Raw genomic sequence first — 18,987 nt, forward strand, 5'->3', positions numbered from 1 at the left:
TTAAGAGTCCACTGATTTACCAATAGGCAATTCTCAGGTAACTGAGAGGCACTGAGTGTTCAGAGCCCTTGTTGAGCTGGCCTCTTGCTTTGCTAGCATGCCCGTCTGTCTGGCTGGCTATGCTGACAGTGTAAGTCAAGGGATTATTAGATTGAACACATGCCCTCAGCTTTTCTTTGTTTTTGTTTTGTTTTGGGACAGAGATAGGAAAGTTGACTGGGGCCCCAGAGATCTATGAAAAAAAAAAAAAAAAAAGACAGAAAAGGAGGAGGGGAGAGAAATTTGCAGTGATAAGTGTTTTCTGCTGTAAGAGTCATGGGAGAATATGAGTTTGATTCTGGCAGAAGCAAAGTGGCAATGTGGGTCAAGAATTAACCCACAGGGATGCCAGGATAACAACACCTGAGACATGTCTCTAAATTACATCAAAAACTTCTATGAAGGATGTGTAAGTATTATGCAAACAAAAAACAAACAAAAATAATTGAGTCTTGTCTTGTATTTTAATCTGATTTGCATAAGTATTGATGAATGAGAACATCTACATATATGGAGAATAATATAAATATCAACCATATATTTCAAAATATGTTGAATTTAAAACTATATCCTGAATAATTCAGGGAGTACTTTTAGCTATTAGTGTTTTAAAGTAGCTCACTATCTCTCAATTCAATAATTAAGAAGTAGAAAATAAGCTGTAATGACAATTAAATAAACATCATTTGGTTGTTAAGATAGTATGCATACCAATGAGTTTAATGTTAGATTTGTTATCTAATTTTCTAAAAGAGGTCCCAGATATTCTAAGATTCTCTTGATTTTATTGCAGAAGGATTAGGGGGGTAAGGATATTCATTGAATTCAGAGCTGTTTAAATATTTCCAAAATTATACATTTGATTAGCAACGTGTCCCTGATAGTTGCATTTCATATTTTCAGAGTTAAAAGGGCTGGGCAATCTCATAATGCAGAATTTGTATTGGGCTTAATGATGTCTAAAGTTATATCTTGCTTCAGAAATTCATGAATGTTAAATATTTTTAAATGTGATCAAGAAAACACATCCTTTAACATGTGCTTCTTTAATGTTTGTTGTCAAAACATTTTTTTCTCCTAAAATCACTAACAGGTGAAGCCTCCAACTGTGATTGGTCAATTCCACACCCTATTCTTTGGATCAGTAAGAATGTTCTTCCTTGGTGTGTTAGGCTTTGCGGTCTATGGGAATGAGGCTTTGCACTTCAGTTGTGATCCAGACAAAAGAGAAATAAACCTCTTCTGTTATAATCAGTTCAGGCCAATCACTCCACAGGTAAGTTTTTCTGTGGGCACGTAAGCCTTACTCTACACTGGATAAAAATTGGTTTCTTTTTAAATGTAAAATAATGTCACAATAAGATGAAGAATGTCCTAACAGGCATTGTTTGTAGAATTATTACTTTTTCTCTAACTGGCTGTATAATCCAGGTGAATTTATATGAGTTGGTCAAGAGTTTCTTCCATCTCCAGAATTCTGTTATCTATTGATGTTAGAATTATACTCTAGACCTGTAATTAGAAAATGGAAATTGGGTAGCTACTAAAATAAAGTACTTCATTATAATTAATAATTGGTAGATGATGACAGCAAAATATGACATTTTCACAATCACTAAGATGTTTAACATTTTAAATATCTTAGTAAGTAAACATGTTCAATAATACTATCTTCATTATATTATTTTTATTGCTTGCAAGACTTATGAAACATAGAATTCTTAAGTTTGCTTCTGTTGAGAGACAGTCTCTTTAGTGTGTTTTTGGTAACATGTGGATTAATTTGACTAAGATATTTCTGACATACTTTAGGTGTTCTGGGCGTTACAACTAGTGATCGTCCTGGTTCCTGGCGCTATTTTCCATCTTTATGCTGCATGTAAAAGCATCAATCAAGAATGCATTCTTCAAAAGCCTGTCTACACTGTGATTTATATCCTCTCTGTTTTATTAAGAATTAGTCTAGAGGTGATAGCATTTTGGCTTCAGATTCACCTCTTTGGTTTCCAAGTTAAACCTCTCTACTTGTGTGATGCTGGATCTTTTGGGGGAAAATTTACTATTATAAAATGCATGGTGCCAGAACACTTTGAGAAGACCATTTTTCTCATTGCAATGTATACATTTACTGTAATTACAGTAGTATTATGTGTTGCTGAAATTTTTGAAATCATATTTAGAAGATTATGCTTTCTAATTAGGCAATGACCAAAAGGTTGACTACCTGCCGATATGTCACAATTCTTCATCAGTCATGTTCATTTAGTTTCATCTTATTCACTGACTATCTCAATTTCACACATAAATATCTATTCTTTAAACTTATCTCAGTGTGTCTAAACTTTATGTCCAATATAAAATAGAATACTAAGTTCCAAGGCAAGTATTCTTGAACAAACATTTCATTCTATTTTAATTTTGTCACATATTAGAAAATATATACAGAACTAATGTTAATTCTTTTAAAAATAGAACTTGTATAGAGTTCTCACACATATAACATTTTAATCACAGTATTTTGTGGCCAGAGAAGTTTTATTATCTCTTTTACAGAGTGGAAAAATGCATCTTAGGGGGGTAATATGTATGCCCAAAGTCATACAACCACATTAGAATTAAGGTCCCCTAAATATAAAGGCTGAACACTTTTGGCTAAACTTTGAGGGTGTAATTATATTTGCATTCATATAAATATAACTTACTTAAGTGCAAAAGTTGTAAATTAATTATTAAAGTCATTCTATAGTTTGATCACTAACTTAAAGAAATGGAGTAATTACATTTTTAATATTATACTGTTTTCTTGAAATTTTTAACATCAAATGATATGGTAATATAGCCACCAAATAAATTAAAAATGCTATGGCAAATATTGTGAATGGTTTCCTTGTTTCTTTTTTTTTTTTTAATGTTGATTTATTTTTGAGTGGGGGGGGGGGGGAGGCGCAGAGAGACAGGGAAACAGAAGATCAGAAGTGGGCTCTGTCCTGACAGCAGAAAGCCCTATGTGGGACTTGAACTCAAGAACTGTGAGACCATGACCTGAGCCAAAGTTAGACACTCAGTTGACTGAGCCACTCAGGTGTTCTCGTTTCCTTGTTTCTTATTGAAGAAAAAACAAAACAACAAAAAACAAAAAACTCTGTGCTCACGGATATCCTAATAATGATAGCTTTTATGGCCAAGATTATTGAAATGGAAAAGTATATTTATATTAAGTTAGACTTCCTAAAGAGTTATAAAATTATTTCAAAGAAATTTATATTAGTTCAGTGTATTCTTTTTATCTTTACCAATAATCATATCTATTTGATATCATTTGAAATCTTTTTTTTAAAGTTTATTTTGAGACAGGGACAGAGAGAGACCGCAAGTGGGGGAGGAGGTAAGAGAGAGGAGAAAGAGAATACCAAGCAGCTCTTGCTGTCAGCGCAGAGCCCAACATAGGGCTTGATCTCAAGAACAGTGAGATCATGAGCTGAGCTGAAATCAAGAGTCAGACACTTAACCAACTGAGCCACCCAGGCGCTCCTCATTTATAATCTTTATGTATGACTGCCTTGTACTGATGCCTCATTAGTAAAGAAACTATAGTCAGTCAAATACTGAGGTTTTCAATTTTTCTTAACTATTATTCAGCCTATGCTTAATATCATGAATTTCTCGACTTAAGGATTTTAAATAATTGAGGCTTCCTCCACATAAAAAGCACAGGAGAAAAGCCAACTCACTTGCATTCAACAAAGAGCTGCTAAGTATCTGTCAGTTAGCATGTACTGCATTAAGAGTTCATATACAAAGATTGGGGCACCCAGGTGGCTCGGTTAAGCGCCCAACTTCAGCTCAGGTCATGATCTCATGGTTCATGGGTTCCAGCCCCGCCTCAGACTCCACGCTGACAGTGTGGAGCCTGCTTGGGATTCTCTCTCTTTCCCTCTCTCTCTGCCCCTGTCCAACTTGCACTTTCTCTCTCTCTCTCAAAAATAAAAAATAAGCTTAGAAAAAAAAAAGAGTTCACATACAAAGATAACCAAGATTTACTATCTTTATGAAATGTTTAGTGAGTGGTCGGTGACATCCCAAAAGAGTGGGGCTGTGGAAATAGCCCACCCTGAAGGGAAGAAGTATTTATGTATTCACTATCTTTGTTTCAAATCACTGCAGGGCACCTGGGTGGCTCAGTCAGTTAAGGGTCTGACTTCAGCTCAGGTCATGATCTCACAGCTCCTGGGATCAGGCCCCACATCAGGCTCTGTGCTGTCAGCACAGAGCCTGCTTGCGATTCTCTCTCTCTCTCTCTCTCTCTCTCTCTCTCTTCTCTCTTTCTCCCCAACCCCTGCTCATGCTTTCTCTCTCTTTCAAAATAAACTTTAAAAAAAAAAAAAAAAAGAATCCCTGGCCCTATGTGCTAATAAACAGCAACAATGTTTAGTCCACTTTATTCTTATTTCCAGATTCTCTACAGATAACACACTTTTGGATCCATTTTCCTGCACCTTTGGAAGGCTGTTTGTTTATTTTTGATACCAGACATTGTGTGTTTTACCTTGTTGTTGGATGTGGGATACTTTTGTCTTCCCATGAATATACTTAAACTGTAATATGGGGCGCAGATAAGTTGCTCAGAAATGGTTGATCCTTTGCAGTTCATCCTTTCAAGTTTTGTTAGATGGGACTAGTGCAGCTCTCACTGAAGAGCTAATTTTGCCCCTTTACCAAGGCAAACCCTTTCTGAGTACTCTATCAGATGACCCGTTAGTATTTTGGAAATGTTATGTTTCCCATCCTCAAACTGGTTCATTCCTCTTAGTCCCTTTGGGCTGCTATAACAAAGTACATAGACTGGGCGGCTTATAAACAACAGACATTTATTTCTCAGTTCTAAAGGCTGGAAGTCTGAGACCAGGGTGCCAGTACAGTGAAGTTCTGGTGAGAACCCTCTTCTGAGATACACACTTGTCCCGGTAGAAAAAGGTGAGGGCACTCTACGGTTCCTTTTATAAGGGCACTAATCCCATTCATGAGGGCTCTACCCTCATGACCTAATCACCTCCCAAAGGTCCTGCCTCCTACCATCACACTGGGGGTTAGGATTCTAAAATATGAATTTTGCAGGGGACACAAACATTCAGCTTATCACACTCATGCATGCAACATAAATTGCTATAACTATAGGAAGCAAGTCTTTGCTGCACCCAAGAAGGGAGAAGAGCAAAGGACCTTCTTCTGGTTTGCCTCTTAGGATTTTTCTCAGGGAAGATTTTTTGTTTTTTGTTTTTTTCTTTTTTTTTCCCAAAAACCCACAGCAGATTTCCCCTTAGTGTCACTAATCACTCTGATCTATACTCTGATTCATCCTCCAGGACATTGTCAAAGTTTAACTCTTTTTAGAGAGATTTTCTACTTTGGCTATCAGGAAAAGCAACAAGTCTCAATCTTGTGTGAATCTTGACTATTGTTCCTTTCAATCTTTTCAAGTGTTCTTCTCTTTTAAAGATATTTAAAGATGTTACACCGATCAGGACTCCATTGGAGACCCTTTACAGATCTATGGAGCTCTCTTGCTTTGCAGTTCTCTCCTCTAAGGTAGCTTGCCCTGCAAAATCGAGCCTCCTTGCCCACCCCTGCCCACCGCCCCGTACTCTCTCTCCTCACTGGACAGGTAATGGCATTTCTAAGCCACCATAAAAACCCTGCTTACCTCTGCTTCCTTTCAGCAAACAGTACTCGTTATTATGTTTAAAGATACAGATTCAGTGAGAGAGTTGACTTGGACAATCTTTAATTCCTTACTATTCTACTTTTGTTATGATTTCATTTCATTGGTAATTATATCAGGATTTTAGCATACAGCTATATACTCATGAATAATAAATGATATATATAAATATGGCATTTATAAAGTAAATATAAAATATTTATAAAAAATATACTTTCTAACCAAAATGCAAATGTAGTAAAAAATTAGTAAGAATGTAAAAGCTAAACAAATACTTAACCATTTGAAAATACATTTAAAATTATTTCATAAAAAGTTCTTGGACCAAGTAAGGTAATTTAAAATGAATTTTTCGGGGCGCCTGGGTGGCGCAGTCGGTTAAGCGTCCGACTTCAGCCAGGTCACGATCTCACGGTCCGTGAGTTCGAGCCCCGCGTCAGGCTCTGGGCTGATGGCTCGGAGCCTGGAGCCTGTTTCGGATTCTGTGTCTCCGTGTCTCTCTCTGCCCCTCCCCCGTTCATGCTCTGTCTCTCTCTGTCCCAAAAATAAATAAACGTTGAAAAAAAAAAATTTTTTTTTAAATGAATTTTTTTTCTGTATTTATAAACGAACAGTCAAATGCTACATATTAAAAGCCATGAGATGGGACCAAATCTGTAGTACACAGAAAATTGACAGCTGAAAATATATTTCTTATTAAAAAGAAATAATAAATGCAATTTAAAAAGTAAAAATAAGAACTCCAAAATAAAACTAAAAAATACAAAAATAATTCAGGGCACCTGGTTGGCTCAGTTGGTTAAGCCTCTGACTCTTGATTTCAGTTCAAGTCATGATCTTACAGTTAGTGAGTTCGAGCCCTGTGTTGGGCTCCACCCTGACAGTGTGGAGCTTGCTTGGGATTCTCTGTCTCTCCTTCTCTCTCTGCCCTCTCTCTCTCTCAAAATAAACAAATAAACTTTTTTTGAAAAATGTTAAAATAGTTTAATAAGGATAAAGTAAGAAAGTACAGTAATAAATTAGAAAACAAACATATAAAACATATAAAATACAAATATAAAATGGTACTAGAAAACAGTAATAAAATAGATAAATCTGTGTGTGATAGTATACTATTATCAGGTCCTTACAATATAAAAGTTGTATATTATCAGTTAAAGTATATTGTGGTAATATATCTTTAGATATATACTATGACATATAAGCTGATAAAACAAAACAAGAAAATTTGGGCTGAAAAGCCAACAAAGTATATTAAATGGAATCATAAAACAGCAATTAGTCCAGAAGGTGGCAGAAAGAGAAAAGGGAAACAAAAAATCATGGGACAAATAGAAAGCAAGATAAGACAGTTGACCTAAACCTAAAAATATCGATAGTAGCAATACGTATAAAAGCTCTTACCACCCTAAACAAGAACAAAGATTAAACGAATGTACTCTTTTAAAAGCCAGACCAAACAATTAACAAGAACCCCACTTTAAATATTTTTGAATACTTAAAGATTTAGTACTTAGGCCATTCAAATATTTTTACAAATAGATTTAAAAAAATGGAAAAAGATATATCATGCAAAAGCGTTAGAGAGCTAAAGTGGCTATAATATAAGAAAACTCAAGTAGATTTCAGGGCAAGGGATAATGACAGGGATAAAAGAGACATTTAATAATGATTAAAGTGTAATATCACCAGGAATCATAACAGTTCTGTAATGTCACCAGTTACAGAGTAGCAAACTACACGAAGCAAAACTTGACAAAATTCAAAAAAGAAATAAATTCAATTATAATTAAAGATTTCAACATCCATCTCTCACTAATCAAGAAGATAGAAAGAAGATCAGAAAGGATATGGGAGTCTTAAACGTTACTAGTAGATGACTTGAACTAATTGATATTTAGAAATCACCTAACCACAGCAGATTATATATATATTTTTTTCATGCATATATGGAACATTCACCAAGGGAGACTATTTGCTGGGCCATGAGAAAGTCTGAAGGAATTAAATCACAGAGTATATAAGCTGATCACAGTGGAATTAAACTAGGAATTAATATGCCCAAGTATTTGAGAAACTAACAGTACAATTTTATTAACCCATAGATTAAAGATGAAATTATGTGGAAAATTGAAAACTATTGTAAACAAATGCTAAGAAAAACATGATTTCTGAAAAATTATGGAAAACAGCTAGAAGACTAGTTAACAGAACATTAAAAGTTCTAAATGTTCTGTTAGGAAAAAAAAATTGAGTTATAAAGTGATTTAAGCCTCTCACCTTAAGAAATTATAAAAAGAACAGTTTAAATATAAATTAAATAGGAGGGAAATTTTTTTAAAAAGCACAAAACTTTGAAATAGAAAACTGAAAGACAATAGAAAAAAATCAGTGGAACAAAAAGTGGTTCTTGAAAAGATTAGTAAAACTGATACATTCCTCCATAGACAGATTGAGATAATAAAAGAGAAAATGAAAATTACTCAGATCATAAATAAAAAAAGGGGCATCACAACAGAATATTTAAATGATTTTAAGGAAACACCATGAACAATGTTATGCCAATAAGTTTGCTACTTATATAAAATGAACAAATTCCTTGAAAAGCATATATTATTAAAAACTTAATTAAGCAGAAAACATGACTATCTTTATACTTATTAAAGAAATTACATTAAAAATCAAAAGCCTTCCCACAAAGAAAATGCCAGGCCCAGGCAGCTTCGCTGGTGAATTCCATCCATGCCCTCCTCTACCTTGCGTAGATTCAAACCCCAATCTGGAGGGTGATGTAAGATCCTTGAGCAACTGTTCAGAGCTGGATGGAGGAGAGTTTGGGTCTGTCTTCATAGTAACTACTTCATTATAAAACATCAACAAGAAAAAACAACCTCATGTTAAGATTTAATTTTGTTTCACAGCATAATTCCAATGTGCTGTTAAGCTAACAGTCTCTGTTACTTTTCTCCCTCATATCAATTATCCTCTCCTAATGGGAGTTCATTACTTAAAAAGAAGAGAGCATGTGTTGGCAGATGGAGTAAAATCCAATTTTAACCACTTCACTTACTTGCTTACATTACCTTTCTTCCTAGAACATATGCCAATGAGAAAGAGACCTGAGCAACCTCCAGTCCTGAAAGGAGAGATCAGGAGAATAACAGGAAGGGGTGCTGGGTGGCTCAGTCACTTAAGCGTCTGACTTCGGCTCAGGTCATGATCTCACGGTTGGTGGGCCCGAGCCCCAGTTGGGCTCTGTGCTGAAAGCTCAGAGCCTGGAGCCTGGTTCGGGTTCTGTCTCCTTCTCTGTCTGCCCCTCCCCTGCTGACGCTGTCTGTCTCTGTCTCTCAAAACTAAATAAATATTTAAAACTTACATATTAAAATATTAATATTAAATATATTAAAAGTAATAAATATTTAAAATATTAACATTAAATATTGATATTAATAATAAAAAGGAGAATAACAGGAAGGTATAGACTTCATTAGGAATAGGAACACATGATTTTCAGACACAGGATCATTCAATAGGAAAAACATAAAATACAATAACATATTGGTCTAGAGATATTAAAGTCAAGTAGTAGTGACTAGATTTACAGGCTCTGAAACCAAAGCACATGGATTTTTAATAACAAACATTCATATTTACTGGCTGTCATCTGGTGCAAGTTACATAACTTCTAAGTGTCTCATTTTTCTCTTCTGTAAGATAGTGAAAACAATAATACCTTATTCATAGGGTTGTTGTAAAGATGAAATGAGTTGACGTTAAATCCCTAGAAACATACATGATTCATGATAGACGCTCAGCCAGTGTTAGCTAGTTGTTATTACTTTGTCGTGGCAAAGGCGAGGTCAAACAATTCCTATCTGGTGCCCTTAATCTCAACAGCAGGAACTTTAGTGTCCCATCAAGGCAATCAGGGCAGAGGGTCTAGCTTAAAGACAGCGGAGAAGACTTGAAACATCAGCTATGTGTTGAAGATTCGTTATGGCACTAGTCCTCACCTCTAGATGTGTCATTAAAATTCCCCAAGACCTTTTAAAAATACTGATATTTAGGCTCCAACCAAGAGCAATTACATCTGACTGCCTGGGGGTGATATCTAGATATAAGTCTTTAAAACAAACAAAACAAAACAACAACAAAAACAGAACAAACTTCTTAGGTGAACTTTAAGGATAAGCACAGTTGAGAATGAAGAATAGGAAAATAATAAATGAGAAGTCATAAGGACAGAATGATGACATTTATGGTTATCCCACTCTGCTTTAGTTTCTACCAATCCAGCAACTTATGACTGGAAGTTAGAATAGTGAGAATAAGAGGAGAGAGAAACCATACTGTCTTTGTCCATTCAGGGTGCTATAACAAAATACCACAGACTGCGTGGTTTACAAACAATAGAAATTTATTTCTCACAGTTCTGAAGGCTGGATGTCTAAGATCCGGGTTCCAGCATGGTCAGGTTTTGGTGAGACCGCTCTTCTAGGTTGCAGACTGTTGCCCTCTTACTGTATCCTCACACAGTGGGAAGGGCCAGCTAGCTCTCTGGGGTCTCTTTTATGAAGGCATTAATCCCATTTATAAAAGCTCTGCCTTCATCACCTAATCACCTCTCAAGGACTCCATCTCCTAATACCATCACACTGGGTATTAGGTTTCAACAAATGAATTTTAACATATTCAGTCTGTAGCACCTACATTCTCAAGTGACAGTGAATGTGTTACTGAGATTGGGGAGAATACATAACTCAGTTTCTGTCAGGTAAAAACAGGCAGACCTAGAGCAATGTACTCTGCCAACAGAGAGGGACAAACGAGGGGAAGTAGGGATAAAAATACGGACACAGGACACAGGGCAGTTTCTGCAGGGGTTGAGGGAGAGGGGAGGATGATTTGGTGATTAGCAAACAGCATGCAGGGCAAATTTCAGAGCTTGAGATCTTTTTCTTTGGAGATAGTATGATTTCAATGAAAACTAGTTTTAAGATGAACCTTCAAAACTGGGAACTGAGGAAATAAAGCAATAAAGATAAAGGTTACTGGAGGAGGCAAATGAAGTGTAAAGTCCCAGAAGATGACAGAATGAGAAGAGAGAAAAAGAATTGAAGTCATTGGTTGTAGAAGGAAAAGTTGATGTCTACAATGGTATGAGTTAAAATACTTGACAAATTGTTCATCATTATCCAGAAATAAATGACCTCCAGATTATTCATTCGCTAGTGGATACCGACCCAGTTCAGATGGAAAATTCAATTTTCTTTAAGCTTATGTGCTTAAGTGCTTAAGTTGGAAAAAAGTCTGGGTATTTTATCCACTGTATCAATATAAAAGAATTCAATATAAAATTTTAAACACATCATCTCTCATCTCAGGCAATAATTGAATTTACTGTTTCTACAATCAGAAAGGTTTCTACGGACGCTATTAAAATAATCTGAGGAACTGGAAGTGATAATTCCTGAATGATGTCAACGACAATTCACTTTACCCTTTCTCCCAATCAACAAACTTTATTCTCTTCCTGTTTTCCCCTTTCTACTTTCCGTCTCGCTAAAGAGAAAAGAAAAAAAGAAAAAGAAAAAAAAAAGTAAAGAAAAAAAAGGCCAGGGGGACGCGAGAAAGTAAAAGAAAACAAAAACTCTTTTCCCTCCCATCCACAGCCAGCAGAGAGCGCTGGTGCCGCTTAGCCTACACGGGTATCTAACCCCCCCCCCCCCCCCCGGAGCCGGGTACACTGAGGATGTCCCTGCTGGGAGCCCGTAGTTGACTTGCTGTCGCTGAGCAACGGAAAGTGGGCGGGATTTTTGCGCGTTCGTGCGCGCGACCTGCCGGACGGAAGCGGAAGTGTCGGTAGCGCGCGAGTAGGAAGTGGTGATTCCTGGAATAGAGATGGCCGCGCTTGCTCAGCTGCCCCCACTCCCCCCCCAGTTTAAGAGCATACAGCATCATCTGAGGACGGCTCAGGAGCATGACAAGCGGGACCCTGTGGTCGCTTATTACTGTGAGTCTTTCCGAGTCGCCGTGCCTCTCCTTACCCTCCGGGGCCCACACACCACCCCTTGGTTATTAAGGCAGGCCCCGCCCCTTCAGCTTTAGACCTGAGCTTTGACCTCTGGCCTGCCCTGGGAACACAGTGCGGCCCCGCCCTTCTCTGGGATTTCCCCACCTTCCCCCCTCTTTCCCCCTCGCAGGCCCAGAGAGACAAAACTTAAAAGCACCCCTGGTTTTCGTCGCCTCTCCAGTCTTGGGCTTAAATATTGCCAAACTGGCTGCATGGGCTCATGAGCTCAGTGACACACTGTCTTAAGGTTTTCTGTGTATACTCAGCAAGTCTCCTGTCTCCAGAATCACCTCGACAGTTAAGTAATTGTGTTGGGGCTAAAACAAAGGTGAGTGTCCCGAAGACGGTAGTGATGCGGACAAAAGGAAGAAGGTAGACTAATTGAAAACATAGTAATAAGTGCAGGTTAATTATGGCAACATGAAAGCCCATTCAGAAACTCATAAATGATGAAATGGAGATGAGTTGCTAGGAAACTAGCACTTGAATTTGACCATTTTCCCACCAGTGGGAATTTTTTGTCTTCTTTGAATAATACCTGGGGCCAAGACATTTGGTAGCAATACTATCACTTTGGTTGATTATGAGACCTATAATCTACAGTTGATAGAGAACAAATTAGGTTGTTCAAATTTTTTGCTTCGTAGTATGTCTAGTAGTTTTTTTTATGTAAACTTTAAACTTGATGGCAAATAAAACATGTTACCAAGCAATTGTAATCTTCTGTGAAGGACTTATAGCATTGAAAAGCTCAATATAATGTATCCTCTGTTGTGAACATTGAAACGTTCACTAAAATCTGGTCTACTTTCATCCCTGTCAAACTCCAGTACCCCTATTTCTCAAGTATTCAAGGCCCTTTCACACCTCTACGTTCTTCAGTTTCTTGGAATGTCTACCTGTTTTTTTTCCGCTTGGCAAACTCCTCATGATACAAGATCTAACCCAAATGTCACCTCTTCTGTAGGCAGAAAGTTGATTATTCTCTAGGCTCTCTCCCACTTTATTCAAATCATACAGTGTTATTTCCATTATATTTGTTTTTCAGTTCCACAAGTAAGGAAGGACTATTAATCATTTAATCACCTTGTACTTATTGAACTTCTTCCTGTATCAGGCATTACTAGGCACTGTGGTTGCAGTTCTTGCATTCATGCAGCATATATACAAGTAAGGAAGAGAGGATATTAAACAATAACATGAGCATATTATATGGACTAGTAGAAGGTTTTGAATGCAGACAAAGCAAGGAAAAGAGAAGGGAGTACTAGGAGTAGGGTGGTAGGGAGCAAGGAGGGGATTTCACTTTCAAGGTAGTTATGGAATGTGTCACTGAGTTCACATCAAGCAAAGACTTGAACAAAGAGAAAGACAGGCTTTGCATCATCTGGAAAATATAGAGGGAATAATATATGCAAAGGTCATGAGGCAGGGGCTTGTTTGAAGGAGGATCAAGGAGCCCATTGTAACTGGAGTGGCTATAGCAAGGAGAAAAATGATGCGATAAGGTCAAAGAGGTAATTTCTAATAACAATGAAGTAACCCTTGAAGGAACAATTCAAGGAACCCTTGAAGGAACAATGAAGGAACCCTTGTTCCTGTCTAAAACAAATTCCCGTTCATGAGTTCTGTATTACATACCTTTGTGAATGAATACCTAGGGACTTTTATTTTCTGTGTCGTCATCTTCCCCCTTTTGCTATTTCTTTCTAAACTTGCCCCAGTTTTTTTTTTTTTTTTTTTAATTTAAAAAGAAAAAAGAAAAGCTGCCACTAGATAGTCTTGTAAAGTTATAGTCCTGTCTGCCTAACTTCAAAGGTAAGCTTGAAATAGTCGTGGGTATTGTCTTTACCTCCCTTTCTCCCAGAGCCTTTTCAGTTCATTGCAGTCTGCTTTTCATGCCTTTTATTTCACCAAAACTGCTCTCAACAGGGCCATGAACAAACATTTGCATTGCTAAATCAAAGTGGTAGCTAAAGAATATTTTTGTTATGAAACATATGCATATTAAAGAATACATACAACGTGTGTATGGTTTAAGGAATAATAAAATGAACACTGAGGTACCCACCATACTTGAAGTTATTAGACTTTTAAATTTTGTCCAATCTGGAGAGCATGAAATTCAAGCTGAATTTGCAATTCACTGAGTCTTAATGAGGTTGAGCGTCTTTTCATATGTTAATTACCATTTGTGATTCCCTTTTGAAATACCTATTTATTGCTTCTATTTTTTTTAATTTCAGTGTTTATCTTTTCTTAATAATATACTAATCATTTGTTATATGTGCGTTGCAGATGTCTTCTCCAAGTTCATAGTTTGATTTTTTTTACTCTGTGAAGTCCTTTGATGTTCAAAAGTTCTTAATTTTAAAATATAGCCAATTTATCACTCTCCTGATTTATATTCTAATTTTCCAGGACTTGATTTCTTTTCATCTACCTTGTTTGGGACTTTGGCATACTGGATTTGCAGATGGGTGTCTTCAATAAATTCTGGAAAATTCTCTATTATCTGTTCAAGTATTACTTCTCTGTTCTCTACTGAAATTTTGATGAGACACATGCTTCACTTTTCTCCTTTGTCTCTTAATGTTTTCATCCCTTTGTGTCTCTGTGCTACATTGTGTATAATTTCTGCAAGTCTGTGTTCACCTCCATATATCCTATTGTATAACCCATTTGTTGAATTTCTGTTTTCATTTTTTATTTCTGGGTGTTCTCTTTTTGTTGTTTTTAAATTGGCCTAGCCGTTTCTGATAGTCTTTTGTTACTATATTTTTAAACACTTATTTCTTTAAAAGGTTTATAAATATTTGTTTGTATTTGTGTTCTGATCATTCCTGTAGCTGCTGTACATGTGAGTCTGATTCTGTTGTGTAACAGAAGACTGCTCGTGGTGACCTCTTTACTTGTGATTTGTGCTTTACACATACCAAACCAGTGTTCTTCAAACCTTGGGGTGCAAATAATTCTACAGGAATCATATCCCCAGTTCTCAACTTCTGTGTTTCTTTTCTAACAAAGCTCCTTTGATCAGGGTAGCAAAGTAGTATGCTGCTTCTCTTTTCCCACATCCTGTTCACAATTGCCCTTCTCCTACTTTAAAGAAGAAAGGCATACTCCCATGCCTCGTGAGTATTTTTATGGTGTGTTGCCCTGGGGGAGAAGGTGGAAAACCTTCCAGGGTGTCTGGAAAAAAGGGACAATTCAAATTACTTGTATAGTGGAGTTTCTGTTAATTAAGGTATTAAGGAGAGCTTCCTGCCCTTCCCTTTTTTATATGGAAGAAAATCAGAGCAAAGAATAAGCCTTTATTTGAAAACGCTGGGCATGAGAAAAGATGTCAAAAGCAACATTCTAATTTGGGGAATGAGTGCAGAACATTTTATGAGGGGGAAGAGAAAGGATTGTCCTTAGATATTAGTAGCCATTGTTTGATCATTTGGGATTTAATCCAGAGGGGTGGTGAGGGACATTTTGGGATCAGAGTCATGTGTGAGAGAGTGTGAAAAGGTTTAGCTGTGAGGACAAAGACATGCAGGGACCACAGTGGAAAAGTCTGTCTTTCAGAGGTCTCGTATGTTTATAAATATATCTGTTTAAGGGCAAAGCCTCGCATTAAAACCTGGCCTGAGTTGCAGTGTTCCGAATTCCCAGAATGTAAGACTTCCTGAAATGACCTCACCTTTTCATTTTCTATTCATTATGAAAGAATATCATTCCTGATAGAAGAGCAAACCCCAAAAAGCAAAGGAGAGATGCTGGGAAGGGTAGTGCCTTGTTTCATCCAAGTGACATAAGGATTTGTGGCTGACTGAAATTTTGGAATTGGAAGTCAGATGAGATGCGGTGAATGGGAACATGGGTTAACATCTATTTGATTGGAAAATTAAATCGTATTTTTCTGAAAAGTAAGCCACCATTGGCAGGCTGGTTTGGCATTAGCAGCAGGTTTTGCCATTTATGTTACACGATAGACATGCTCCAACTAAATGAGCCTAATTTTCGGCTCTGAGGTATTTTGTTTTTTCAGAAATACATTTAAAGCAAGTAATAACATAAAAACATTTGAATTGGTTTGAGTTTTCTAACGTTTTTGTTTTCTCTGCCAGAGCATGTTGAAATGAACAGCATTTCAGTTTTCCCAATCTTGTTTCAGTGTCTTAGAATAAACAAGCCTTTGAATGAAAGGACGTGATGAATCCTCGTAAGATTTTTTGGTATGCTTCACAGAATTGAGAAAATGAATAACTCTAATGATGGGGTGACAAGTCCTTTTCTCGTTTTAAAACAAATTTTGAGGCTGACCTATATGAAGTATCAGCTAAGAGAGATTATTAAAAATAGTATTTGACGATATATGATTTTATGCTTTTTAGCCTGTAACCCAGAAGGAATGAAAAGAATTCTGTGATTCTGCTGTGACAAAACTTCCATTCTCATCTACTGCTTTATGTGAATGAACTTTCTCTGAAAGAGAAAGTTTCTCTGAACTTTCTCCTATGTTAAATTCGTAAAAGTGGGAATAGAACCAATACATTACTCTGGTTCATTATGACAGTAAATCATACTGATTCCTAGATACACAGTTTAGCTCACTGTAAGACACATTAACAGTAAATTTTACTTTTTCTTTTTAATTATTATTGAAATGTATAGCATATTGATGTTGTTTTGATCAATTATTCATTACAATAATCACAAAAACCTCAAATCCAGAGGAAAAACTTTAATGCTTAGCACCTTATTTCACAGGAAGTTTTGATAAATTTAAATTTCCGTTTTTATACATTTTTAAAATTGTTTTAAATGTTTATTTTGAGAGAGAGAGAGAGAAAGCAGGGGAGGGGCAGAGGGGAGAAAGAATCCCAAGCAGGCTCAGCACTGACAGCCCTTAGCTGGATGTGGGGCTCAATTCCATGAACTGTGACCTGAGCTGAAATCAAGAGATGCTTAACAGACGGAACCACCCAGATGCCCCCAATTTTGATACTTTTTTTTTTTTTTTTGCAAAGAAGTATGCTAATCAGGTTAGGACTTTTGAGCATACAAATATATTCTTTTATAATAAAATTCAGTAGGATAAGTAAATGGAAATGTAGGTTAAAAGAAATAACAAAATGTATCATTTCTGACTCTTGAAGAAAGAGCTTTTTCCATTTTAAAAGAGATTATGATACCAAATTGTTAATGATACTTAACAGCTGAAAGAATGATATAATTTTAGATGTCTGAATTTGATGTACAGAAGTTACATCTTTTATACTTGCTTAAATATCTGATGAAAAGTGATAGATGTCAACTTAAAAGTGTGTGAAGGGATACATTTCTATAATCTTCGTGCAAACAATTTTCTAAATTTCCTAGAGCAAAGAATTTTTGGTGAGGAAAAAAAATGAAGATTATTATGCTGAAGTACTTGCTGACCAGTAAAGCTCCCTGTTGTCTTTTACTTGTGAGGCTTTGCCTGGCATCCCCCTGACTTCCTCTTCACCTGGCTAACTTACTAGTACTGATTCAGTACAAATTCTACATTCTATAGGCTGTTTTTCATTACCTCCAAAGGATAGTCTAGAAATTGTTCCAGTGTGCCCCTCATCTTAATTACATAGTGTTATAAACACCTTTTTACCTTTTAATCTTCTAGATTCTCCTGAAGGACAGGGAATAAGTATCTTGTTTTCTCTCACCACCTGGCACATAACTGACATTCATAAATATTTAATGAATGCCAACTCTCTAAATGTTACTAACATTTCGCTAGAGCATAAGCTCTATGAGAGCAAGAAGTATGTCTTACTTGATAATCTTGGACTCTCTGACTCCTAATATAGTACCTAAGACATGGTGGATATGTGTAAATTTTGTGTGTTGATTGAATAAATGAACTCTTTAGTGACTAGAGAGTAATTTATAGCTTTTTGACATGCTCTAGCTACAATAAGGAAATGTAATGGAAAGAATTCCAATGCTCTGTTTTATAATTTACCTTACTATGTTTAAAAAATGTTTTAATGTTTATTCCTTTGTTAAGAGAGAGATAGAGCACACACAAGAGAGAGAAAGAGTGAGGGAGGGTCAGAGAGAGAGGAAAACACAGAATCTGAAGCAGGTTCCAGGCTCTGAGCTGACAACACAGAGCCCGATTCAGGATTTGAATTCATGAACTGCAAGATCATGACCTGAGCTGAAGTCAGATGCCTAATCAGCTGAGCCACTGGGCGCCCCTTACCTTACTATGTTTATAATGAGTTTTAGATGAAGTCATAGGTGTAGTATCTAGCATAAGGTATAGTTATTGTGCCTCCTCCATTTTGGTATTATATGATTTCCAGAAACGATTTATCTATGGGCTTAATGTGAATACCCTAGTGTTTTATCATTTTTTAAATTATGACCTTAATATTTCTATATTTTTATGTTGTTTGGTCTTATGTTTTCTTTTTAAATCAGGAATGTATATTGAATGCTATGTATCAAATTACCTTTGTTTTACTATTTGTGCAAGTGCTAATGTGCTTGTGCTTACTTCTTTGAACTTGTTAATTTAGTAAGTTATAACAAAATAGTAAATGTTCTCATTTAAAACATCCTTCCATTCCTGAAAAGAATCCCATTAGTTTTTTTTTTAATTAACCTTTTTTTTTCTTTTTTCTTTTTTTTTTAGATAATTGTAGATCTGCATGCATGTCCCAAAAATAATACAGAAAGATCCTGTACCCTTTACTCCATGTCTTCCAGTGGTAATGTCTTGCAAAAAAAAAACAAAAAACAAAAAACGGTAATACTATGACCAGAATATTGACATTGAGAAAATCCACCAATCTTATTCAGACTTCCCCAGTTTTATGTATATTCCTGTGTGTGTGTGTGTGTGTGTGTGTGTGTGTGTGTGTGTGTGTGTATTTAGTTCCAAGCAGTTTATCAGATACAGGTTCCTGTATCACCATAGTCAGGAAAACAGTTCCCTACGAAGGATCCCTCATGTTACTTTTCTAAATCCACATCTGTCTCTTGTCAACCTTACCCTATCCTTGTATCCTAGCAACCACTAACCTATTCTTCATTTCTAAAATTTTATCATTTAAAAAATATATAAATGCAATCATACATTATATACCCTTTTAGACTTGACTTTTTTTCACTCAGCAAG

General features: G+C 36.2%; 2 protein-coding genes across 3 annotated transcripts in view; both read left to right on the forward strand.

The window, feature by feature from the left end:
* The first annotated feature begins 409 nt into the window (after positions 1-409).
* Positions 410-2,247, forward strand: GJE1 (gap junction protein epsilon 1). The gene is made up of 3 exons (XM_042937426.1): positions 410-448; positions 1,133-1,315; positions 1,852-2,247. Exons 1-3 carry the CDS (start codon positions 410-412, stop codon positions 2,245-2,247), a joined length of 618 nt encoding a protein of 205 aa, XP_042793360.1.
* A 9,370-nt stretch (positions 2,248-11,617) lies between these two features.
* Positions 11,618-18,987, forward strand: part of VTA1 (vesicle trafficking 1) — a 69,551-nt gene continuing 62,181 nt past the window's right edge. Inside the window, exon 1 of one of the 2 annotated variants that reach the window (XM_042939964.1) lies at positions 11,618-11,771. In XM_042939964.1, the coding sequence (XP_042795898.1) occupies positions 11,660-11,771 (112 nt within the window). In that variant the 5' untranslated portion in view covers positions 11,618-11,659. Of the gene's footprint in view, positions 11,772-18,499; positions 18,616-18,987 lie in introns of those variants that run through there. The other variant, XM_042939965.1, reaches the window with a different exon arrangement.

This window comes from Panthera leo, chromosome B2 (genome assembly GCF_018350215.1).
Source record: "Panthera leo isolate Ple1 chromosome B2, P.leo_Ple1_pat1.1, whole genome shotgun sequence".
NCBI lineage: Eukaryota > Metazoa > Chordata > Mammalia > Carnivora > Felidae > Panthera > Panthera leo.

Coding starts and splice junctions, on each gene's coding strand:
- GJE1 (XM_042937426.1), top strand. CDS start 410: ATGTCTCTAAATTACATCAAAAACTTCTATGAAGGATGT. Junction 449..1,132: donor AAAACTTCTATGAAGGATGT/GTAAGTATTATG, acceptor AATCACTAACAG/GTGAAGCCTCCAACTGTGAT. Junction 1,316..1,851: donor TCAGGCCAATCACTCCACAG/GTAAGTTTTTCT, acceptor GACATACTTTAG/GTGTTCTGGGCGTTACAACT.